This window comes from Ursus americanus, chromosome 20, assembly GCF_024610735.1.
Source record: "Ursus americanus isolate L20-20 chromosome 20, mUrsAme1.1.p, whole genome shotgun sequence".
Lineage (NCBI taxonomy): Eukaryota > Metazoa > Chordata > Mammalia > Carnivora > Ursidae > Ursus > Ursus americanus.
Genome location: NC_142146.1, coordinates 43,969,172 through 43,994,364, shown reverse-complemented (window position 1 = coordinate 43,994,364; position 25,193 = coordinate 43,969,172). Strand labels below are relative to the sequence as shown.

The window sequence follows — 25,193 nt, the reverse complement described above, 5'->3', positions numbered from 1 at the left end:
TACAGTTCACCTTGAACAATGCAGGGGTTAGGGGTGTTGACCCCCTGTGCAGTTGAAAACGTGAATATCACTTCTGACTCTTATAAAACTTACTTTACTAATCTGTCAACCAGAAGCCTTACCGATAACATAAACAGTTAACACATATTTTTTGTTATATATGGTATTCTTTTTAAAGTTTTTATTTAAGTTATCTCTGCACCCAGTGTGGGGCTTATACTCATGACCCCGAGATCAAGAATTGCATGCTCCTCCAACTAAGCCCACCTGGCGTGCCTGTATGTGGTATTGTTACAGTAAAGTAAGCTAGAGAAAATAGTAAAATAATAAGAGAATATCCATTTATGGTACTGTATTGTATTTATTGGGAAGAAATCTTCATATACGTGGACTCTGCAGTTCAGACCCATGTTCAAGGGCAAATTGTATTATATTACTTGTTTCAAGCTCCCGCTAGTCATCAAGATCACATACCATACTTTTGCTCCCTTTCTTACCCAGTCCCACTTAACACATAACAACATTACATCTGCCTGGAGTTCAGCATGTACAGATTTATCTCAAATGGATGAATCTAATTAAAAGTTTAATAAAATGCTATCTATTAAGGATACAGAATTTACCATACTTTTTAAAAATTTTAGGTAAATTTATATTTTTTCCTCTCATAAACTTCACTCATATCTTATTCTTTCTTGTATAGCCACATGCTAAATGTCCTTTATGCAGAAATGATATACATGGAGACAATTTATTAGAATGTCCTCCAGAAGAATTGGCGTGTGACACTGAGAAAAAGTCTAATATGGAATGGACATCCAGTTCGAAGGTAAAATACACATGGGCAAATATTTGAGTATTTGTTTTATGTTTATAAAAGGGTACCATGTCTTAAAATAATTCTATTTAAATCTATTTAGTACTATCATTTGAATATTATCTTCTGTTGGTGTTAACATTTTTATTTCTAGTGAATTTGAGAAGAAAGGAGCTTCAGTTTATGAGTGCATTCTTTCAGTCCTAATTTTTAAAAACATTAGTTGTCTTTTACTTTTGCATTTTAGAGAAATAATGGGGCAGGAACATTCTTTTCCTAATAAAAAAAGTTCTATGTATTTTGCCCATTCAAAATGGAATCTAATGGGTGTCCTGATTCTTTTTTTCCTTTTCAGATTAATGCTCTAATGCATGCACTGATTGACTTAAGAAAGAAGAACCCCAACATAAAAAGTTTAGTTGTTTCTCAGTTTACAACATTCCTGTCTTTAATAGAAACACCACTCAGGTAAATTCAATATTGATTCTCACTTTGAGTAAAAGGATTTTATGTGTTTTGATTTGGATAGCAAAAAATAATTATGTTTTACCAGTTACATTCATTTCGCCTATCTAAAATGACAGAGTCACAAAGAATATTTCCTGGGAGCATAGGATTTTAAAGATTTAGTCTGCAATTTATCAGAAAAAAAATTGACTGCAGAGCATGACATGTTAGTAGATGGTTAGTAAGTATTTGTCAAAATAAATGAGTAGAAGAATTGGTTGAAAGAAGAGATTTGTAATTACTTAACCTGTTTTTAAATTGTATGGACAAGTGTTACTTGTCTTTTTTGTCCTTCCATTAGAGCCTCTGGATTTGTGTTTACTCGTTTGGATGGTTCCATGGCACAGAAGAAGAGAGTTGAATCAATTCAGTGTTTTCAAAACACTGAAGCGGGATCTCCAACTATAATGCTTCTATCCTTAAAAGCAGGGGGAGTTGGTTTGAATCTTTCTGCAGCTTCTCGAGTGTTCTTAATGGATCCAGTAAGTAGTTCTGTAACATTTTGGTATGTTATTAAACTTTTTTAAAAAATAAACTATTTGGTAAATACCTTCATAGTTATAACTGATGGTGAAAATTCTTAGGCAGACTTTAGAAATAGATACTAACTTAGTAAATGTGTACTGAGGGCTTTCTTTTAAGTGCTTTACATAATATCAACTGAAATTCTCACAGCATCCCTAGGATATCCCTATGATGTATCCTTATGAGGTTTTATTATTATCCTTATTTTACAGGTAGGAAACTGAAGCACAAAGAAGTAAAATAACTTGCCCAACGTCATGCAATAATATGCAAACCAGGATTCCATGTTTTTAATTTCTGTGCTGTGGTTTTCTACTTCTATATATAGAATTAGTTTCTATTAACTTGTAATGCTTTAGTGTAGTGGTTTCATTTATTTGGCCAACAAATAATGCGATTCTGCGTTGTGTCAGGGAGTCTTACAGGCACCAGGAATCTGGCTATAGACAAGGTAGAGAAAGTAGCTACCATCGTGATATTAATGGTCTCAAGTGTTAATGTGCAAAGAATTAGGTAAAATGTAATTTCTCATCTCTGTCTTCAGAGCTAAGGAGTTATTGGATGAGACCCAGGAAACTGCATTTTTATATAGATCATAGGTGATTCAGTTACAGGTGGTCCAGCACCACAGTTTTAGGAACTAATACCATTAATGGAATATTTTGGATAAATTTTAGCATCTAATACAGTACAGTCACTTGTAGTTGTACAATATAGACCTAGCTGTAGGGTGGGAGCTAAAATTCACTCTGAACTTTACTCACCAAATTGTGACCTAAGAGAAGCATGCATAGAGGAGCAGCACCTTTTTCTAATTGCACAAGGAGCTGTAGGCACTCTGGACTAATTCAGTTTCTAATTTGCACTAGGTTACTGTCAGGGCTAGAGGCAACCCTATCTGCTATTTCTATGATTTACAGATTTAAGATTTGTAGTTTTAGCTTGTTACCTGAAATTCAGAAAATTTCATAACAAAGTTCACTGAGATACAAATTTTAGTTATTCTGGTTAGGCTATCTAGTTCATGCATACACCTGCTACCAAGGCTTTTTCCTCACCTGAGGGTAACCTCCCCAGTAAAATACCAACCAGAACCATATTTTGACATTCACAGATTCTCATTAATGTTATGGATGGCAGTGGTCTGTTGTATTTTCTTGCCTAGTTCTGTGGATGAAGTTTTAAATCTTTGCTAGTGCTTTAATATTTTATAGTTATTATTTAAAAAAATAGTCCTTGTAACCGCATATTAAGTCATATTAACTAACCTGATGATAATCTTAGAAGATGATTTTTGGACAAATTCCCAAATTATTTGCTTCTTTTGTTCATCTTAGTATCTGATAAGGAAAATGTTGTTGATACCAAATATAGTATTATAAAGCTGATGACAGACTGTACTCTTTAGTAGTTTAAAAAAACTTCTAGAATGTTTTAGTAGTTCATAGTAAATTGTTTTTCATTGAATATTTCACATGTTTCTAGCTTTAAAATGAAGGCCAGCTCCCAGGAAAATAAGATTGAATAAAAAATTTTACTAATGAAAGTATTTTACCTTTTCATGGAATGTTGGATTAGAGTTACGGTGTATTTTAAATGTTTGATTTTTGGCTTTTGATAAACCTAATTACCTTCCTTCATCAGTACTGGTGAAATGGCAGCTATCAGTTTTATATTATCATGAGATAAATTTGATCCCTGATAGGGGCACCTAGGTGGCTCAGTTGGTTAAGCATCCTACTCTTGATCTCAGCTCAGGTCTTGATCTCAGGGTTGTGAGTTCAAGCCCCGTTTTGGGTTCCACCCTGGGCATGGAGCCTACTTTAAAAAAAAAAAAAAAATGACTCATGGTAGTCATACTAGATGTATATTGCCAGCTCACTAGAAGGTTCCTAGATAAAACAGAGACAACAGAAAGGAACATTTATTTACCTGGGCTCTTGGTTTAATGGTTTCAAAATGTATCCATTTGTGAAATACAGAATATACATAAAATATGATTATCAGTTTTAGAAAATGATAAGCTAAGTATATTCTTAAAATCTGACTTTTATATGAAAAATCACCCAATACTCAAATTACAGCCATAGTAAAATCTCTTTTTCACTAAAGCTCACGGGAACTTTATTATTTATTTATTTATTATTATTTTTTTTTTTTTGGAAAAGAGTATGAGCCAGAGGCGGGGGGACTCAGTGCTCAGCACAGAGCAGGATGTGGGGCCCAATCCCATGACCCCGAGATCATGACCCAAGTGAATATCAAGAAGTCCGAAGCCTAACCAGCTGAGCCACCCAGGTGCCCCATCAAGGGAACTTTAGAAGAAAATAACAGCCTGAGTATGAATCATACTATAAACTTGTCATCTACATATGCATTTGCAGTTTTGTTTCATTTTCAGGTCGTACTTTTATATATAGTTTCCTTTTCTCTAAACACCCTTTAAGAATTATCCCATAGTTTAATGATCTCTACCCTGATAGTTCATGATGGTATTTCCAAACCACTTGACTCCTGTCTTTCTAGACTGAAGAACTCTGTTGTTTTGCTTATTCTTTTCTGTGCTTCATTGTTTCATTCTTCACTTTAAGACAGTCCCCACGATAACGCCTGTATTTAATGAGTTAATGTTACTTTAGTTCAATTTTGAAGTCAAACAGATTCAAATACAGATAGAGAAAATTGCATCAACAAAGCCCTTAAGTTTTAGGACTTTTGATTACTCCTGAAATCTTTTTTTGTACTTTTATTTAACAAATGGAAGAAAGTGAAAGAAAAAGAATCAAAAGAGCAGCAAAAGGGGAGAAAACTTCTTCATAAACGAACCCAATTACATATTTTTTCTGATATAAATTAGGTCATTTAAGAGGATGTGTAACACTTTTTTTTCCTTTGTTAAGCAGACATAGGTCAATTTTAAAATGGAAAAAGATACTGTTTGATTACTTAACAATCGCTTAGCTGTGTGCTTTCTATGTATCAGGTACTGTATTAGATACTAGAAGCAGTACAGTGAAATGATGGGGGAGAATACCTGCCTGTCATAGTTTGGAGTGGGGTGAATTCTTTTCCCCAGAGCATTTATGTCAGTATCTGAATTAAGTCAGAAAAATTTGAGTCAGTAAAAGGTAAATGAGTAATACTGAAATGACAGGATTTGTGCAGAACACTCACAGATCAGGGTGGTAACAACGCATTCATATTCTTATTAGGCCTGGAATCCAGCTGCTGAAGATCAGTGCTTCGACAGATGCCATAGACTTGGCCAGAAGCAAGAAGTTATCATCACAAAAGTGAGTTTTTAAGCCATCTATTTTAAAATTAGGTTGATGAGGCTTTTAAGATTATACAAATGCATGAATATATTATGAAAGATTGCAGTAGAATTATGTAGAACAAAATATGAAGGTCAGCTTTAATCTCCTCTAGAGGAAACCACCATCAGTAGTTTTACATGTTATTCAAAGTCTCTCTTGATGTTTACATAGATTCAGTTGTATGTACATGTCTCTTCTTTAAAAAATTCCTTTTAAGGTAAATGGGGTCATACTTTATTATTCTGCAACATACTTTGCCCTCTTAACAGTATATTTTGGGGACTATACCCATATAAGTACACTACCATATAAGTACATATAAAACCTTTTCTTTTGTTTTTCATATAGTGACAAAATACATATTTATCATTTTATCTATTTTTAAGTGTACACTTAAGTGGCATTACATACTTTCACACTGTTGTGCAATTTTCAGCATCATCCATCTCCAGAACTTTTTCATCTCAAATTGAAACTCAGCCCTCAGCAACCACCCTTCTACTTTCTCTCTGTGAATTTGATGACTCTGCAAACCCATTCTTTTTAACATCCATATATAGATAAACCATTATTTAGCCAGTCTAATATTTTGCTAATAAAAACAGTGCCATAATGAGCATTATATTACATACAAGTACTTCTTTAGGATTAAGAATACTAGAATTCTGGGGGTGCCTGGGTAGCTCAGTTGGTTAAGTGTCTGCCTTTAGCTCAGGTCATGATCTCAGGGTACTGGAATAGAGCCCCATGTTGGGCTTCCTGTTCAGTGGGGAGTCTGCTTCTCCCTCTCTCTGCCCACCCACTGCCCTCTGTGGGCTCTCTTTCTCTCAAATAAAATCTTAAAAAAAAAAAAAAAGAAAGAAAACTAGAATTCTGGATTTAAGATTCTTTTAACTGTTTCAAGTTGTTTTCAAAATAGGCTTAATGATGTATGAGAATGATGTAAATTTTTATGTGATGGTCAGAAAAGTGCTCTTTTAATTTACGTATACCTGAGACCTTGAGCATACTTATTTTTTGCTTACGTGTTGTGAGTTAATATTTTTTTCTGTGAATTGGTTGTTTTTGTCCAGTTTTAAGTACAGATATAGTTTTATAATACAAAAGATTCCTTTATACATTCTGATTTTAAATTTCTTGTTATGTATATTGGAAATGGCTTATTTCAAACTCTTACCTTTGAACCGTAGGTGCTTTTTTTCATGAAAAAGCTTCAGAAAATTTAAGTATATCATTTTTTTCTACTGATTTGAAATGTCACTTTATCATAAACTAATTTATATATATTAATATGAGTCTCTTTCCAGACTTTGTTCCTGTGTCTCTGTTTCATTGATTTCTTTTCCTATTCCCAGGACAGTATTACTCTTATAATTACTATGGTTTTTTAAAGTATGCTTTGATATCTAGTAGGGCAGTGTTGTCATTACCCTTCTTTTTGGAAATTCGCTAATACAATTATTTACTCTTGAACTTTTGGATTTAGGTTACCAGATCCCATTTAAGAAATCTTGTTTGGGATTTATTAAAGTTATGATTAATTTGAGAATGGTCTTCTTTATAAATATATAAACACACCTTATAAATAAGGAGTGTTCCCATATAAGAATTTAGTATGTCTCTTCATTTATTTAGGTCTTTTATGTATTTCAGTAATGTTACATAGTTATGACAGTAACTGGACCTCTACACAATGTTGACTATTAGTAGTGATAGTAATCATTCTTGAACTGTTCCTTTTATTGTTTTACATTGTGAGTACATTGTTCTTGGTGAGTTTCTAGTGGATACATGTAAGACTGAGGGACATTTATTTATAGGTTGATTTTTTTTTTAATCAAGGTTTTTTATTAGAAATGCTTCTTAAGCATCTGTTGAGAAGATGTCTTTTTTTAACTTATCCATGTTATAAGTTAAACCAGACAAAGGCACATTCTTGCATTTCTGGGGAAATCTCATTTGGCTAAATATAATGCTAAATTTATTTTGCAGGTATTCCACTTACAGAGTTGCCTATAAAGTTTGCTGGTTTTGGTGCTGTTCTTAGATGTAACTTATGGCCTTACAGCCATATTCTTTATACAGGAAAACCATATTGAATAATGAGGGAAAGCAATACTCAGCTCTGGTATTCTCTCATATTCTAAATATGCTCACTTCATATTGAGAAAAAAAGGACAGCTAACCAGTTTCTAATAGCTTTCAAAATCAGTCAATAATCTATGTAATACTGTAAGAAAGCAGATTTCTTTATAGTGGACCAACATTTCAACATGTCTTAAATTTTTTTTTCATTGAAGAGTTTAAATATTGTGACCTAAAAAGTACTTTTTTTTCCCCCCCAAGTTCATTGTGAAGGATTCTGTTGAAGAAAATATGCTGAAAATACAAAACACAAAGAGAGAACTTGCTGCTGGAGCCTTTGGAACTAAAAAAACAAATGCTAATGAAATGAAACAAGCTAAAATTAATGAAATCAGAACTTTAATTGATTTATAATTTGTGGGATTTTGGTAAGGTCAGTTTGATTAGATATATATGGAAATTTTGGAAATCAGAAAATAGAGTTTTAGAAATGAGATCTAGAGTATGTCTTCTTAAAAGGAGCGTATCATTTTATATTAGCAAAGTATTACTGAAACAATCTCTTCTATATATGAACCTATTTTTAATGATATTTCAAATAGCAATAAGTTCTGTTATATACTGTGGCCTAAAATAATTTTTTGAGAAAGTTACTTTGTTATTCAGCTTTTCATAGTGTCTTTGCTGAGTATTTTCATATATCTTTCAAATACTCAGCTTTTTCATATTTCAAGTAAGGTCAAACCTTTTATACTTTTGACCAAATAAAGAGTTATTTTCTGTGTTGGACACATTTGGTTAATCACTAGAGCCTCCCATTTGTGATGTGATGGATTCACAGTCCTTGTAAACAATTAATACATAGACTATATACAAGAGATTTTATTACTTTGAAAAACCATATTTGCATTCCAGAATCAAACCTTAAATGAGACACTGAAGTCCAGGTTACCAAGTTAACTTACAAGTTTTTTTTAACAGTTTGAGATCTAATTCACATAGGGACTGTGTTAGAATACTATTTTTCTCCATTTTAGTCAAGTAGTACTATTAAATGTAATTCGATGTGTTAGTGTGTAAATACAGTCTGTGGTGGTGAGAAGGAACCAGTTCTACCCAGTTTAATTTGAATATTTAAATTATGGAATTGCTGAATAGATATTTCTATATATAGAGATAATTTTTATTTATGTAGTTTTTAAAATAACTTTATAAATTTTTATAATTCAGAAGACTACTATATGTGAGAGGCGTGATATCTGGATGGAAGTTGGGCTGGATGACCTCCAAAATCGTTTCAACTCTTAAAGACATCTTAATCCTGAATGGAAAAATTTCTTTGTTACTGTGTTTAGAATCAGACATTGATTTTGGAACTTTAGTAATTCACCCTACATTTATCTATAAAATTAGTCCTCTTTTTCTTACTTTTTTGTTAATAATCAGACTCACAGTGGTTGCCATGGCATTCTAGATGACTCTGAGTCACATTTAAACAAGCTCTACATTCGGCCATCACGTTAGTTAGTGGTGTTTTTCCCTAACGGGAACTTTTTAATCCAGAGAAAGATTACTGTAACAGGAGAAGCTTCCTGTTTGACCGTGCAGACTTAAGAACACTTTTCATTTTACTTACAGTGTTAAGAAATAAAGATGAGCTTGGAGGCAGTGTTGTGTTCTGGGGCATACACCTAGATGCGTGCTAAATCTATGAATAGCTAAATTCTCCCCTCCCTGTGCTGGGTCTCTTGCTCCAAGGGAACAGTGGATTAGACAGCAAGAATCTTCCCAGCGCCTTTTCTCTTTGGCAGCAGGTAAGGCAGAGGGCTGGTTAAAAGGATCAATAGACCTTTCTGTACGGATAAGTGTGGAATAACAACTTGGGGTTGGTCAACTAACATTAGGAGCAATAGGGAGTTTCTTTACCTTGTAGAACTAGCATTACACAAAAACAATCAGGTCGATGAAAATCTCATGAAATATAGTATGTGGATTTCTATATACCAATATTCCCGTGAGATTAAATACAAAAAATTTTCAGCAAAAAAAAATTATATATGTACTTTTCTTGCTTACAAAGGCAAAGCCTTGCAAACTCACTGTAAAAGACTTAGCTTGCTTCTTTACCCATTTACAGAGTTGTGTTTTTAAACATTCATAATGATAAATTTGGCAAGCCATTTAAAAAATACCTGTTTTTGTAGTCCTATTAAATGGTGTTAAACAAATTTAATTCATCCTAAGAAAATCTATAAACCACCAGAATGAAAAGGTCGTATTATCCTCTTGTTCTGTTTTATCATTATGTAGAATAATAGCTTTAGAAGTATCTTGAAGACATTGTATTCCCACTTGTGGTTCAAACAATTTTGTGGTTCAAACTGGATTTTGTTTTAAAATCAATAAAAGTTTTAAAAATCAGCTTCTTCTGTGCCATAATTTTTGTGACTTTTTCTTTGAAGGAAATTTTTTTATAAATCTCCCACTTGTGAAGATACCCATTTTACACAATTGTTTTTTACTGACAGTACATAAGTACTATGAGTAACAAGTTTTACCATCTTTTTTTATTTTGCTCAATTTGACTAAATTTGTTTAGAAATCAGAGTGTATATATTTTTAAAGTTAAGTGCCTTGATCTTCTAAAACGTGGGTTCCAATTATTTTCCTCATCTGCCAGGAAAAAAAGGAGATGCGATAATACTATTAATAGATAGCACTCTGTATCAGAGATTTTGCCCTAATCTAGGATTGAAATACTAAATCATGAAAATATCTTGTGTTTATTACTAGTAAGTACCAATGAAATTATCTTCAGGCAGCATATGTTTTCTATTGGGGGAAGTCAAAGGCATTGATGTATTTTTTTCCATTATTGATAGTACTTGCCAAAATTCTATTCATTAGGATTTGGAAGATTCATTAAACACATGCAGACAAATATCATGTTTGGCTAAATAGCTCAGATGTTTAACCTTAAGTTTTTAGCATATTAAATTTAAAATACTTGCAAAAGGTATAATACAATTTTCCCTCATTCATTAGTAAATATGTAGTAACCAGGTTCTACATTCTGGAATTTGGTACCTCATTTGTATGGTACTTCTGAATAAAAGGAGCCAGAAAACTGGCAGCTGTGAATAATGACTGGGATGCTTTCCTGCAGTATTGCTTACTTCAAAGGGGAAACTGTTGATTAGAAACCTTGTGAGCAGATGTTTTCTTTCCCCATTAAGTCTGTGCTGCACTTAACTAAAGAAGAGACATGAACACTTTCAGGAAGGTTTTCAGTAACTTTGTGGTCTTTTCAGCATTCTGGTTAATTAAGAATAAAGGCAGATAAAACTAACCGGGATACAGCTTCCTGAATGCCTAACTTACGTTTTTTATTAGGGGAGGGAAGGGATATTCCCTAATAGTACACTATAGGTTTTTAAAGAAAACTTGCCCTGGTATCAGTATGTTGGTAAAGAACAGGTAAATTAAATATTTCATGAGAAATGTTCTACTGAAAGAGACATAATAGGCTTCTTGCAGGTGTAAGTAAGGAGATTTAAGATAAACATCCATTTTAGGCATGAATTACAGACCTTGATCAAGCATGGAGTTAATCTCGAAAGGCATGGATCTGACCTTTGTGTAGGCAAATTTGTCTTAACAGCAAAAGGCTATTCTATCCACCACTGTTCACAAGATTAAAAAAAATGATATATTGAACTTCTACAAATGTTGCCATTTTACACATCTTACTAGCTGACCCTTGGTATTTTAGGCTGCCTGGAAAAGATTTTGAGGTATAGTTGAAAAAGTTAGTACTTCACCTTAATTAAGGCATATCCTTGAAAAGATCAAGGAAAGAAATCTGTTCGCCTAGTTCAGTGATTTCTCAGCCTCTTAACCTGGATACTTTTTTGCACATTAAATGCTATTTTCTATGGTATACTTGTCATCCTTTTTGATTCCAAAAGTTAATAGCCTTCAATGAATATTAAATTATGTAAGCTTTTTCACTTTAGAGCTTTATCGCTTATACAATGTAAAAAAGGGGGGGGGGACAAAAAGTATTAAGACAAAAAACACCAGGTCGATATATTTGATTCCCCCCCACACACAAATTTGATGCTTTGATAACCTTTTCTCAATTGTAAAAAGAAAAGGCTATGAATTTTGTGATCTCTTCTGATAACAGAGTTCAGAATACACTAAATTATTCAGATTACATACTGCATGGCAGTATTAGTTGTCTGAAGACTGGATTTCTGTTCATCTCAACCAGGGACCCAGGAGCCAAAAAAGCTTCGATCACCTAAAATAGTAGCCTTCAGTAATTCCCTATACATTCGACCCTTGAACTACATGGGGGCTAGGGGTGCTTACCCCCCTGTGCTCTTGAAAATCCACATATAACTTTTGACTCCCCCAAAACTTACCTACTAGTAGCCTGCTGCTAACCAGAAGCCTTACTGATAAAACAACACATACTTTATATATAAAATATACTGTATTTTTATAATGAAGCTGGAGAAAATTAAAATCGTAAGGACAAGAAAATACAGTACTATACTGTATTAAAAAAAAAAATCCATGTGTAAGTGGACCCTCGCCGTTCAACCTGTGTTGTTCAAGTTCAACTGTACTTGACTCAGTGGAAAAGGACTAGCATTCAAAGGCCCTTTCCTGAACTATTTGACTCTTTCCCTATTTTTATTCTCGTCCAACGGTAGTGAGAAATGATAGCTGATAGACTGGACATCAAGAAACAAGTGAATACAGAGTAAGTAGATCACAAGAACTGAACTGCTGTGTATAAGGTGTAAGGAGCCTTTGCCCATATAGGTGTACGTCGACCCTGAATACATCACAGTAGCACAGCACAGTCCTGTAATAGAAGCTGTACCTCTTCTAGGCCAATAAAACCACTGAAAGAAAACAGGATAATAGAAGCTTCTTATAAGATACGTGTGTATGTTCAGGAGCTGAATCAAGTCCCAGCCAAAACTCCCAACAAATTCTATCCTGGGATTTTATCCATTTATTTTTATATTATAATTTCAGGCAGCCTATTTAATTAAAGCCTTTGTAAAAGGTATTTCCCAAGTCCTATTTCAAGCCAAGTTCCGTATCTTCATAGCAAAATGAAAGCTCTTCTTTTACTATACATTGTATTACTCCCTAGATTTCTGGCATTTGTATTTCTGGTTATATAGAGAGGTTTCTCTGATTTCATTGTCTGTTTTGACCATACATTTTTTTTTTAATGCAGAAAGTATAGCTTTGGGGTACAAAAATTTGAATCAAAATCTGCAAATCATTTACCTTATTATCTGCAAAAATGTGTATACCGTATATACATCATAGGATTGACAGGAGAACTGAGATGTAAATGCCCAGTAAACTTTCTTCTTTATGCTTTCTTACATAGTTTTATTTTAAGGAGGTCAAATTTCAGCGTCTGACACCCAGAGAAATAAGTTAAATAACCCAAATATAATAAGACTATAATCCATTTGTGTATTTGTAATAATAAGCAAAGAAAAAAGCAAACCATAGCAGACTATTTTAAGGATATGCCAAATCTTACTTAGCGTAATGCTTCAAGTCTCAGTGACATTAAAAAGGTAAACACTATACAAATATATTCATACATGTTATTTATGGTAATGTTTTCTGTATCACTCAAAGAGCTGAGACTGTCTTTTGGAAAGGCTTTACTTTAATGAGAAGTTGAGCCCCCTGCTATGCAATAGCCACCTTACCTCTTCAGGCATCTTCCACTAAAAACCTCATTCCCTGTTGTATTCAGTACAAATACCTCCTTAATGTAACAAGTGTTACTTGGGTCAGAGTCTTAGATTGCCTGGTAGTTACTTGGAGCAGAGACACGATAGACTCAACCAAGACCTACTGAGTCAGAATTTTTAAGTGATGAGGCATAAGAAACTACTTACAGTTAAGTCTCCAATGTTGTAGGGAGCAGCAAGGTTGGAGACTCAGTTGCTCAAGCCCCTCATCTTCACTTACTCCTTTTTCCTCACTCTTTACATCCAATCCATCAGCAACTTCACTGCCTTCATCCTGGTGAAAGGTATGCTAGATTACCACGGTCTCTGTCCAGGACCACCAGTGTAAACTAACTGTCCTTCCCATCAACTCTTTTGTCCTCAATTCGAGCTCTTTTCCACCAGCTGCAAAAGCAGTGTTCTTAAAATGTAAATCACAAAGGTAAAACAATTAGATCTTTAAGAATAACTGCAATGGATTGAAACCACCTACATTAAAATTCACTAATTCATAATGATGTTTAGAAAACAATCTCCCCAAATCACCTTGGTTACCTTTAGGAGGATGGCAGGAAACCAGCTCCTTATTTTATACACATCTCTCTTGACTTAGGAGACTTATGATAGGTTGCATCCTGATAAACCCCCCAAGGCGGAGATCCTCGGATTTAGGAGTATTTTGAGAAGAGGCACCACAGCACCTGATACATGGAGGCACCAGTCTCTAGTAGTGCTTTGTGCACTTGCAGATTATAGCAACTCCGCCACCAGCCCAAGTAATTGTAGTTTATCTTCAGAAATCACTTAGATCTTTTACAATTTTAGGTAAATCCTCAGGTTCTTCTTGAGCTCTTCTGTAACCAGCCTCCAAGGTGGCCCTTAACCATTCTTGCCTCCGGGAGTCCGTATCCCTGTGTATTCATTCACACGCATATTGAACAGGGCTGACTTGTGTAACCAGTAGGATATTGTGGAAATAAAGAAGGGCGACCTTGAAGGTTACTTAGATCACAAAAGCCATTGCAGCTTCTGCCCAATTAAACCTCTCGAGTTTCTGGTCATGGTCTTCTCTCCTGGTTTGTTTCCGCCTCCCCCCCTCCAACAGAATGATTACTCACGTTGGTTTTAAAAGGTCATTTTGGATCCTGCCTTTCCCTGGCTTGCCGTCCTGGCAACTTAGAATCATCTATACATTAAATAAATATCCTTTACACTTAACATCATTTTAATTCATGGATAAAAACACTAGAAGTCACTGGTTCCAGTACGGATTCTAACAATCCTGAAAGATTATCAAATATGTCCAGAGACTGATAATGAACCTATGATGATTTTAACATTATAATATTTTCTAAAATCTGAATACTCAACTTGATATGGAGATATAATGTAAATGACAGATTAATTTGATCTCACTTTCCTCCATCAGTCAACATCCATCACTGTCACTGGACAACACTAGATGGAAATATTTCTAGGTATCTAGAAACCAATTCTAAGTGTCAAGTTTTACAATGGTTTTTAAAACACTGAAAAATTCTACAAATTATGAAAAACTACCTAATACATTTTTTTCAAGGGGAGTGGGAATCCCTTAATCAGACAACCAAGATACGGCATGAAGTCTTTATTTTCATACAAGGTGCCCCCGCAGGTAACCTTCAGAGAACACACTGCTGTTTACAGATATACAGAACCGAACGAAAGCATTTTAGCATGCTGCCTTACTGTACACAGAAAACTGGTGAACAATTTCAGACACTACAATTAGGAAATAAAATGGGTTAACACCATTTGTCGATAGGTTTATGAATCACTCAGCAGTGTTACAGGCTGTCTTCACCTGAAAGCAGAATTAGAATCACTCTGGCAGTCTCTGGGCAATTCTAAATAAAATGCAGGTCTAGTGAAAGGTACAACACGCAAGCAAGAGAGATCCTGTCCCAGTCTGAAGGAGCCTGATTTAGAGCCTGCATTGGCACATTTTTAGAGTCGAGGCAGCCATTTTAATGAGCTTGAGTTTCCCTTACCACATATGTTGGCCATCAGCAAAATTAAGAATTTCCAACACATGAGCTGAATAATGAATAAGCCTAGGGTTAAAAAGCAGAACACTGTCCACGTAACAGAACTGCTACTTCACAACTTTTGCCCAGTTCTCACCTGTTGTCCTGCAAAATCCCCTCATCTGATGAATTCTAGGAAAGCTTCTAGCGACTGTAACAGACCTTTCTTAACCCAGCTCTAGATAACTAAGGATCAGAAACAAGTGCCTGTGAAGTGGATGTGTCCATGGGAAAATGGCAGTGTTTCTACTGGAGGTAAGTGTCAAGTTTCCTCTTGATGTTGTCAAAGGAATCTGCTCCCATATAATCAGCCTGGCCCTGTTCCCACCGCTCCTTCCGTTCTTCTGAGGACACACAAGGCGGTGCCGCAGCCGTGATCTCCCCAAAGGACAGATGTGATATGGCTCCTGAGACGTCTTCCTAAAAAGGAGAGCATAATCAGAGACTTCTTGAGAGCTGAAAATCAGATGGTTTTAAAGCAAGCAATAAGTTGAAGGTGAGAAAAGCCAGGATGAATTATCATGCAAAGTAGCAAAAACTGAAAAGTATTACATGAAACAAACAAAAGACACAGAAATACAAGGGTCATATGATTTATTCCTAACGAAATGAAGACTTCTTGACTCAGTGCAAACATTGGGAGAACAAAGTAATTAGGGTTAATGTTTAAGTTCTGCATACCTTTCTACAGAAGCCACAAGAGAAAGCCAGTGTATAGACCAAGTCTGAAAGCTGCAAACAGTTCATTAGAAAGTGTAAGATGGACGGACAAGGGAACACAGTCTCACGATCAATTCTCCATCTGTGTGGGCTCTGAAAGGTTGAGAACTTAAACAAAATGATACCTCAGAGGCTAAGCTTCAGAAAGCACCCAACCAGAGAGCCACACCACATACACAAGTTGTCATGTTATAAAAGCGAGGGCTAAATGGCTTGAGACTACGCATCAAACTTATCTGCCTGTTCAAACTTATTATCAAGTATCATCTATTCTCGTAGCTCATGTCAATTGGCTTAGTCTTGAACAATCGTTTCAATTCCCATCACCCTTCCTTGGTTCATAATTCTCAGTCCTTGGGTCGTGGAAGGAACAAGGGAAATGTGCAGGAAATACAGCAAACCTACTCTATGTTAAAACAGGATCCTATTACTATTAGAAAGGCAATTAACTTCAATTGTACCATAAAAGAATATCAAAGCTATCCTTCAAAAAGCTCTGTAGTGAGAAGGTACTAGAAATAGAGAAAAAGGAAGGTGAGTGAATGCATACAGGTATTGCTTTTAACAGAAAAATGGGAGAACAAAATTTTTGATTACTGGTTTTTGTTGCTATGTATGTCAGTATTTGTGTATACGTAGGTGTTCAGATACACTGGAACTCCACGTAATTGGGCAGATTCCATGGGGTGGTTTCACAGCTGAAGCAACGTAAGTCCTTACCCTGGATTACCCCTGCTTTTGCTTCCACTTGCCACAGCAATGATATAGGGAGGCTCTTCCAGAATTCTGTTTCGCGATATTGTTCAGAAGGTAACAGTCTTGCAGACCTAGATTTCAGTCCCAGTTCTGCTTTTGATGAGTATGTTATGTAACTAAGAGAAGTTATTTAACTTCTTTAAACCTCACTTACTTTTTATATATAAAAGGGCATATTAACAATAACACTTAATTGACAGAGTAGTTGTAAGGGTTACATAATAATAGCTAGCTTTCTTTATGCGCTTACTATGTGCCAGGCAATGTTCCGAGTACTGTACAAGTATTATTTCATGGTCCATATAAAGCAATTAAAGTAAGAATGTTAGTGTTATTTTTCCCTTTCTCCATTTTATATATTGGGGCAAGTGCTACTAAGTGAAATGGCTAAAATCTCTACCATGGCAAAGAAAAGGATCTCTCAGAACCTTATAGCCTCTTATAATTATAACAAGGTAATTAACTGATCAGTTAGACTTGATTGTAATTCACCCCTTCGGTTCTCTCCTTTATATATTAGCATGTAGCACAGAAGTACAACTTCTCATCCTCTTCCAGTTCTTCCAAAAGAACCAACCTCAGAGGAAGACATTTAAAGTCAGGAAAGAGGCTAAGCAAGTTGTTGTAAATGTTAATGTCATCCTCCTCTTACGAGATTTCTTTTTCAAGATTCTGTGTAACCACAGGAGTGCAAGCACGGCAAACCAAAGTAATCCTAGAAAAGTATTTGTTTTCGCAAGTGTTTGTTTTGCATGTTATTATAATGTTCACTGAAAATACATTCTTCTAAGCAGATGGCAAAAATAAAAAATATGTATATTTAAATGTTTGTAGTTCCTAAAACATGCAATAAGGCATTCTTTATACTTTAGGAATAACCTCAGAATCTTAGGACAATGGGCTAAGAATTCTATACGTACTAGATATGGATATATATATGTGTGTGTGTGTACACACACACACACACACACACACAGACACACCTCTAAAGTCCTTCCTTATGCTCCCAGATCTAATGAAATCTGCCACAAAATTTACTGCTTTAGTCTTTGCTGGCAGTATTTCTTCCCTGTAAGATGGACATTTTTTTCCTACAACAAATCTTATTTATCTCCATTTAAAGTACCACTAAATACTACCGCTACCAGTATACCAAGTTTTAAAAAGTACAGCACTAAATTACCTGAAAGAAAAACACAGAACCTACCACACTTAGGTACGAGCGGGTGTCTCTGACAAGGCCAAACTGCTGAAGCAGAGGTAAAACGTTGGTGGTGAAGATGTCCCACCACAGGCTGAGAAACTCTGGATGAGTCACGGTGGGATCATGGGACTCACTTTTGACACTTTTTGTGTTAGGATCATAAGCATAATTCCATGGCTTGATTCGCCCCAGGAAATGCACAACTTTGGCATTTGCACCAAATCTGCCAAGAGAACACGAGTTGAAACCATTAGTGGATTCTGAGCGCTGACAAAAAGATCGGCGGCACTTTGTTCTGAAGCCCTAACGATGCACCTTCCACTAGAAGTAGTGGTTAGAAAAGAACCTGAGGGGCGCCTGGGTGGCACTGCGGTTAAATGTCTGCCTTCGGCTCAGGGCGTGATCCCGGCGTTATGGGATCGAGCCCCACATCAGGCTCCTCCGCTATGAGCCTGCTTCTTCCTCTCCCACTCCCCCTGCTTGTGTTCCCTCTCTCGCTGGCTGTCTCTATCTCTGTCAAATAAATAAATAAAATCTTTAAAAAAAAAAAAAAAAAACAACCTGAGCTCACTGAAAAAATGTTGACATATATTTGAAATTATTCAGTTGGATGTTAAATATATACAAAAACCCAAAAGGAGCAGTGGGTCAGTGCAAGAACCAGAACACGATCCACGGCGGGAGGAGAGGCACGACCACTTGGAAAACCATTTGCTATTACCTAGCGACACGGCAAACGCTCGCAGCTCCGACCTGAAGCTCAGCCCCCAGGCGCAGAGCCGGCGGAAACCCTGACGCGCGAGCAACGGAGAGCACGCTCACGGCAGCGGCGCTGTTTGAAACGGTCGCAACGACAAACACCCAAAGGACCGTGTCTTAGATGAAGCTTGTTCAGCAAGCGGTCACTCCTCCCCCGATCTCCACAGGAGGAGTACGCGTTCGGCCTCCCTGATAACCGGGCGCGCTCACAGAACTTGCCTTCGCCGGTGAAACGTGGGAGGAAGTGACGGTGTGTCTTAAAAAATACGTAAATAAATAAAATAAAAAGCCCTGCTTGTTTCTGGCCCCTCTCTCTGCGGGATCTCGGTCAGCAGAAGAACGGATGAGACCCACGGAGCGGATGTGGGTCAAACCCGTGTCCCGGCTCCGAACCTTGCTGAGACCATCAGAGCCGCGCCAGCCGATCCACCAACACGTGAGCAAGAAATAGAGACCCACTGTTGAAGGCCACTGAGATTCTATGCTCGTTTGTCCATTTTGTCATTTTTAAAGGACAACTTCTGGTATATTCAGATCATGGAATACAATAACGGCAGTGAAAATAAACGAACTATAGCCACACACATCATGTAGCAAATGGATGAATTTTTTAAACATGCTGAAAAATTTGAGGTAGAAATTCATATATATGAATCCACTTACATAGGGCAAAACAAAAAAAGTACTGTTTAAAGAGTAGAAGAGTAGAAAACTGGGGACACCTGGGTGGCTCAGTGGGTGGGGCGTCTGCCTTCAGTTCAGGTCATGGTCCCAGGGTCCTGGGATCGGGTCCTGCACTGGGTTCCCTGCTCAGTGGAGAGTCTGCTTCTCCCTTTCGCTCTCCCTCTGCTTCTCCTCCTGCTCATGCTCGCTCTCTCTCTCTCAAATGAATAAAATCTTTAAAAAAAATAAAAGGGTAGAAAACTGTAATCAATACATGTGTCATGATGTTGGTTATCTCTGGGGGAAAGGGAAGCCATGATGGGGAAGGGACAGACAAGACAGCTTCTAAGGTACTGATTATGTTCCATTTCTTAACCTGGATTAAAAAAACAACACCACATTTTTTATATATACCCTTTTGTATATATACTATATTTCATAATAATTTCTTAGAGTAAGAGTTAAGAGTGGCCCTATTCTGGCTGGGAGGAAATCTATGTACATAAAACCAAATAATAAAGGTGAATACAAATGCCAAAAGAAAGATGGGAGCAGTGGGTGCTCCGGGAATGCAAAGGCAGGGCGGTCACAAAAGGTAGGTTCCATGGGGCAAAGACTTAAAGCTTGTACAACAGATAGGAGCTGGCGAGCTGGTGATACAGAGAATTCTAAGCAGGGGGAGAGCCAGTATCAGGTGAGCGTATGCGAGTTAGACCGAGGGTACTCCCACTGCAGCCAAAGAGGAAACTGATAGGGAAAGGAAAAGTGGGACAGATCCTTGGGTGTTGGGTTCAAGCGTTAGATTTTAGTGGATTGATCCGATAGGCAACCAAAGTAGTTGAACGTGATGTACAGATTGACATAATGCAAACTATTCATGTAACCTTAACAATCTTTTGAAGTTTTGGGGTTTTTTGGAGGGTTTGTTTGTTTTAATGCCAGAGACCTATTACATAGCTATCATTAGCTGAGAGTTTCCTACATTTGGGACCCCCAATTTTTTTTTTAAGATTTTTTTTTTATTCATTTGTCAGGGAGAAAGAGTGAGCAAGTGAGAGCATGCACAAGCCAGGGGAGAGAGAGGGGAGCTGAGCAGGGAGCCCGATGCGGGGCTCGATCCCAGGACCTCAGGGTCACGACCTGAGCCGAAGGTAGACGCTTAACCGACTGAGCCACCCAGGCGTCCTGGGCCCAAACTGTGAAGGACGTGATTGGGAACAATAACAGTCTGGCAAAGGCAGATCTTACTAACGTGCTAACGGAGGCTCCTAGAGGCCAGTGAGTCACCCGGAGCCATATCGCTGTGAGGCGGCAGAAAAGGGATTTGGCGCAGTTCTGCCTCTGCAGCCTGCGCTCTTGCCAGTCCTACCATGTTGCCACTCCAAAAGTATGCAAGAAAAACAGAGCCTACCGCAAATTTCCTCCTAAGACGGATGGCCACTACCACAGCGCCGTTCTTCTGAAAATGAAGTCAACACCGGACATCCCCAAGCTGACTCTTCATTGTATTTTACACACGCGCACACACACGCACACAAGTACTCTCAATTTCATCATTAAAAGGATAATGCTCAAGATTTGTGCAGACAGGGCTATTAATTAAATAAGCAACTGTTACATACAGTCAGTGCAGGACCCCAAAGATTTCCCCCCAGACAGGGAACGGAGTCATGTAACATAAGATAAGAAACAGCAGCACAAACAGGGCAAGGAGTCAAGGCTACCAGGGCAATGCCGACTCGAGGGGCTACAGAAACGCCAAGGCAGGTGGGGATTTTCAGGAGAGGCTTTGTGCAGGAAGTGGGGTGCAGAGAAGACCTGGGAAAGACGGCAAGGTGAAGGTAACAGCCTTCGACAAACGTTCTAGTGCTGATGGGGGAACCCATCCTAGAGACCGGACACTTGCGTGAGTTTTGGGGGGTGGCAGGCACTACGTCATCTGCAATACAAACGTGCCTGTGAGCGCAACAGAGCACACGCTTCCACCTTCTCAGACATCCCTCCCCCCGATTCATCTTGCCCGCAGCAAGACTACTTGCTCGCTCCTCCTAGAAGACGACTGGCCGGTAAACTTCAATCCTAATACGAATGTCCTACGGTCGTTATAGGAGAGGTAGCAGTACTAATTAAAATACACTAAAATGTGAATATAGCATAAACTCTCTTCCTTTCTAACCTGCTTCCCGACAGTTTGCAGACGATTAAACAGGAGTCACGTTAATAGCTGACATCCATTTACTACTTACATGTCCCAGGCACTGGTTAACAACTGCATGGTTTATAACCCAGTTAATCTCCAAAACAACTATGTGAGGAAACCGAGGCATGAAGCAGTTCCCGAACTTGTCTAGGTTCACATGGCTGGTGAGTGACAGGGCTGGGATTCCACGGAGGCAGCCTGGTTCCAGAGCCAAGGTTCTTAACCACAACTAGGCTCTTACTGAAAGACACTCCCAGAATTAGAAGGACATCATCTGAGAGGGACATCTGTTACTTCAGAGATTAAGTCCCTGCCTACAGACGGTCAGTCTGAAAAGTGGAAAGGATGTGTCTAATGAGCCCTGGAAATACTCCAGATATAGTCAAGGACAGAGCAAGAAAGTAACCACTAGGAAAGAAAGCTGCAAAGCAAGCAACTTAGCACTGCCTAAGAAAGACTGTGTCCAGAGGGTTCAGCTTGCACAAAGGTAAGGGAAAGGTGGGGAGAACAAGAAATGGAATGTGGTGCTTATTAGGACCACCGGCTGACCCCTATGTGGACTGTGCTAGACAGTGTCTAAGGGCCACCCCAGCTCCTCTCCAGCACCTCACTCCATGAACTGGGCCTTTAAAGCTCAGCAGAGGGAGGGCACAGTGGTCCAGCCCACTGCAGAGCTGCGAACACCTCCCAGGGACACAGACCGTCCGTCTCTGCAGGCGGCAGGAGCGGACACTTCGGCCTCTGGTTCTGTCTGTGCCCCAAGGTGGCTCAGGGGCCACCACAACCTCCGGTTACAGACCATCCCATGGGGCTCAATGCCTTCCCCTTGCATGTCAACAGAACACCATCTGGCCACAGTCCACAGCCTGCATTTCACTGTGGCTCAGGCCAGGGCTCCGTCTTCGTGAAGCCATGATTGCTGAATGTCTCTTTAATCTACATCACTGATCCCTCTGTGGCCAGAGGACGGGTCCTTGTTCCTCAGGATTACCTTCTTTACCTATTCTGTCATAACAAAAACTGTGTCCGCGGCAGAGTCCTTTCATAGATAGGGCAGTCTGAGTTTGAAGAAAGTCCTTGATAAGCCTGTTTGGGGTAGAAACGGAGATCATAAGGGCTCCTAAATGTGGATGGACCTGCCCTTTGTGCCCGAAGTCGAGGAATTCCTTGGTGCAAGATGAGGGGAGGGACAAGGGGTGGGCAGGATTGTGGAGACACGACGTAACCGCCCAACAGCTACCCAAATTTCAGCAAACACAAATGCATAATGTGACTAGGTTTCTATTGCAGCTGGGGTACTGAGGGCAGGCCAGAAAGAGCTCATGAGGATTCAGGAGTGCGACGGCAGAGAGATGCAGGAGAGAGGAAGTGGAAAGATGGGGCATACAGTAGTCATGCGCAGGCTTCAGAGGTCATGAGTTCAAGGCCATGGTTAGCCCTACTTCTGCACAGTGAAGAACGGGAAACTTTTTTTTTTTTTTTTTTTTTTTTTAGGTATGAAGGTATTGCTTTAACCTCACTGCCACACACCAAACCGATCTATGGAAATGAGTAGAAGAAGAACAAGTTTTAGAGCAAGGATTCTTTATGAGAAGCACAGGCCTGGATGAGTCACTGAACGTGGAAGGTTCTGGCCAGCCCACAGGCCCTCTGAGGGTGGGAGGATGGTGGCAGGGCGCAAAGTAAGGCAGCTGCTAAGTGGGAGACATGGGACTCTGATGGGACGGTGGGAGGGAAAAGAAGACAGACTTGCAGTTTTGCATAAGGTAGTCATACACGACGGGTTCTGGAAATCACCTAGGGCTGCCCTTGGCTTGATACAGGGGTACTGTTAGGCCTCACACTGGCCACCTTCTATGAAGATGTGTGTGTTATATGGGTAAAACTATACAACTACGCTCTAACTGTACAAGCAGAATATTTACACAGCAAAACAGCCTGTAGGGCTTGCTCTATTAGCTTTCATAATAAAACAGTTTGCAAAAAAGATGAGCAAAAGGTCTCACTGTTTTTGTATCTACAATTTCAATTAATGTAGATATGAATTTCATGTAATTATTTTTGTCTTAATCCTGCTCCCTGAGGAATGTTTTTAAAAATCATTTTCTATCATTTTAATCAATTCTACTCTTCAATTTTTTTTAATTAAATTTTATTTATTTTTTTATTAAGTACGCTCCAAGCCTAGCATGGAGCCCAACACAGGGCTTGAACTCATGACCCCAAGATCGAGACCTGAGCAGAGATCAAGAGTTGGACGCTTAACCAACTGAGCCACACCCAGGCACGCCAACTACTTTTCAGTTATTTATGAAAATCCAAAATAACCATATCAAAATGAAATAAGAGAACAGGTCACAAAAGGGAAATTACTTTTTTGCTTAAAAGAATATTTTAGCCTAAATGCAAATTCGGGGATATTCCTTAGAGAAGGTAAACTCAGGATATCTTTCTCGTTCTGGCTCTCTCTCACCAAAGGCCACAAACAGGTACCAGCCAGAATTTACGCTGTGCCTGGCTAAAGGCGAAATAGCGGACAAATAAGAAAGGGAATTACTAATGTCAAAAGGTAAAGTTCAACTGACCTCAACCCAGAACAAGGATAACGAGAAGATTCACTGACTCACTGCCTGATTTATCCACCAAATTACCAGCCAGGAATAAAAAAACAAAAAACAAAAAATAAAACAACACTGGGTACATATTACAATTGTCTCTAAATTACTAAGAGCCATTCATTCTGACCCAGTAATGGGGATTTGTCTCAGCTTGCATACATCTCTTAAAATAAGTGTTCTAATTTTAACTTGATAGAATCTCAAAAGAGACGTCCAGATCACAAGACATAGTTTGAACCTGAGCCAGCAATAATACTGCTTATGTTAGCCGTTAAAATAATCCCTGTGACCTGATGTTACCAAAAGATCAGATAGAATTTTCATGACCAGTTCAGCAGCTGGTAACGTGTGGATGAGACTACAGAAGTGTTCAGAATGGAAAGGGAACGACCCCGTGACAGCGCACACAGGAGCCATTTTACGTCTCACAAAGCAATTTGTGTGTGACGTTCAATTAGGCACCAAGAAGAAACACAGCACGGCCTGTGAGACCTTTCTCCGGGAATCGTGGCCGCAGTGGCCAACCGTCCTCCACCCACCTCAGCGACTCATGTTTCTGGCGCATGGCCACTCGCTCCTGCTCCTCGGCCTCACTCTCCTGCACAGCCCCTTCCTCTACCACCAGTCAGCCACCTTTCCCCGCTCACCCCCCAAATTCCTCCTCTTACCCACTCACTCACGGTCTACACCAAGGATCACGAGCACAAGGGGTGGCTGGCCACGCAGAGGAGGAGTGGGTCTGCAGTCGGGACCATGGAGCACAAGTGAGTACATGTCGCATCGCCAGAAGACAGCTGCTACCCAGCAGCAAAGAACGGTGGCCACCAGGGACGCCCCTGATTTTTGCCTTTCAAGCTAAATGACCTCCCCGATCATGCCCCGGAAATCAGAACAACATCGGTACTCAAACGTGGACTTTAATCACCTAGACGAGGACCTAGCCAAGTGCTTCCCCTACCAGGGTGGCCTGTCCTCACAGAGGAGGCCAAGGAAACCCCATGTCTCCAGGCCACCATGGAGACTTTCCTGGGGACAGCCTGTCACTCTCAGTCCGTCCTGGCTGACTGCTTGCTCATTCACTCACTCAACCAAAAAATACACCCAGCTACCGTCATCTGGGTCTTCCCTGCACGTTACAGGACGAACTGTCCTGCTTCTTACCTGAGAGCAACCCCT

At 38.6% G+C, this 25,193-nt stretch overlaps 2 protein-coding genes across 7 annotated transcripts in view; one reads left to right on the top strand and one right to left on the bottom strand.

The window, feature by feature from the left end:
• The window catches only part of HLTF (helicase like transcription factor), a 50,876-nt gene extending 41,204 nt beyond the window's left edge, over positions 1 to 9,672 (top strand). For 4 of the 6 annotated variants that reach the window (XM_045813009.2, XM_045812994.2, XM_045812973.2 and 1 more), the window contains exons 21-25: positions 704 to 829; positions 1,173 to 1,285; positions 1,626 to 1,806; positions 5,062 to 5,142; positions 7,513 to 9,672. In XM_045813009.2, the coding sequence (XP_045668965.1) occupies positions 704 to 829; positions 1,173 to 1,285; positions 1,626 to 1,806; positions 5,062 to 5,142; positions 7,513 to 7,665 (654 nt within the window). In that variant the 3' untranslated portion in view covers positions 7,666 to 9,672. The remainder of the gene's footprint in view (positions 1 to 703; positions 830 to 1,172; positions 1,286 to 1,625; positions 1,807 to 5,061; positions 5,143 to 7,512) is intronic. The other 2 variants (XM_045812985.2, XM_045812977.2) reach the window with 2 other exon arrangements.
• GYG1 (glycogenin 1) overlaps positions 8,447 to 25,193 on the bottom strand; it is a 39,060-nt gene continuing 22,313 nt past the window's right edge. The window contains exons 6-7 of the mRNA XM_045813020.2: positions 17,781 to 18,000; positions 8,447 to 15,517 (exon numbers count right to left, since the gene is read on the bottom strand). Coding sequence (XP_045668976.1) covers positions 15,344 to 15,517; positions 17,781 to 18,000 — 394 coding nt within the window. The 3' untranslated portion in view covers positions 8,447 to 15,343. The remainder of the gene's footprint in view (positions 15,518 to 17,780; positions 18,001 to 25,193) is intronic.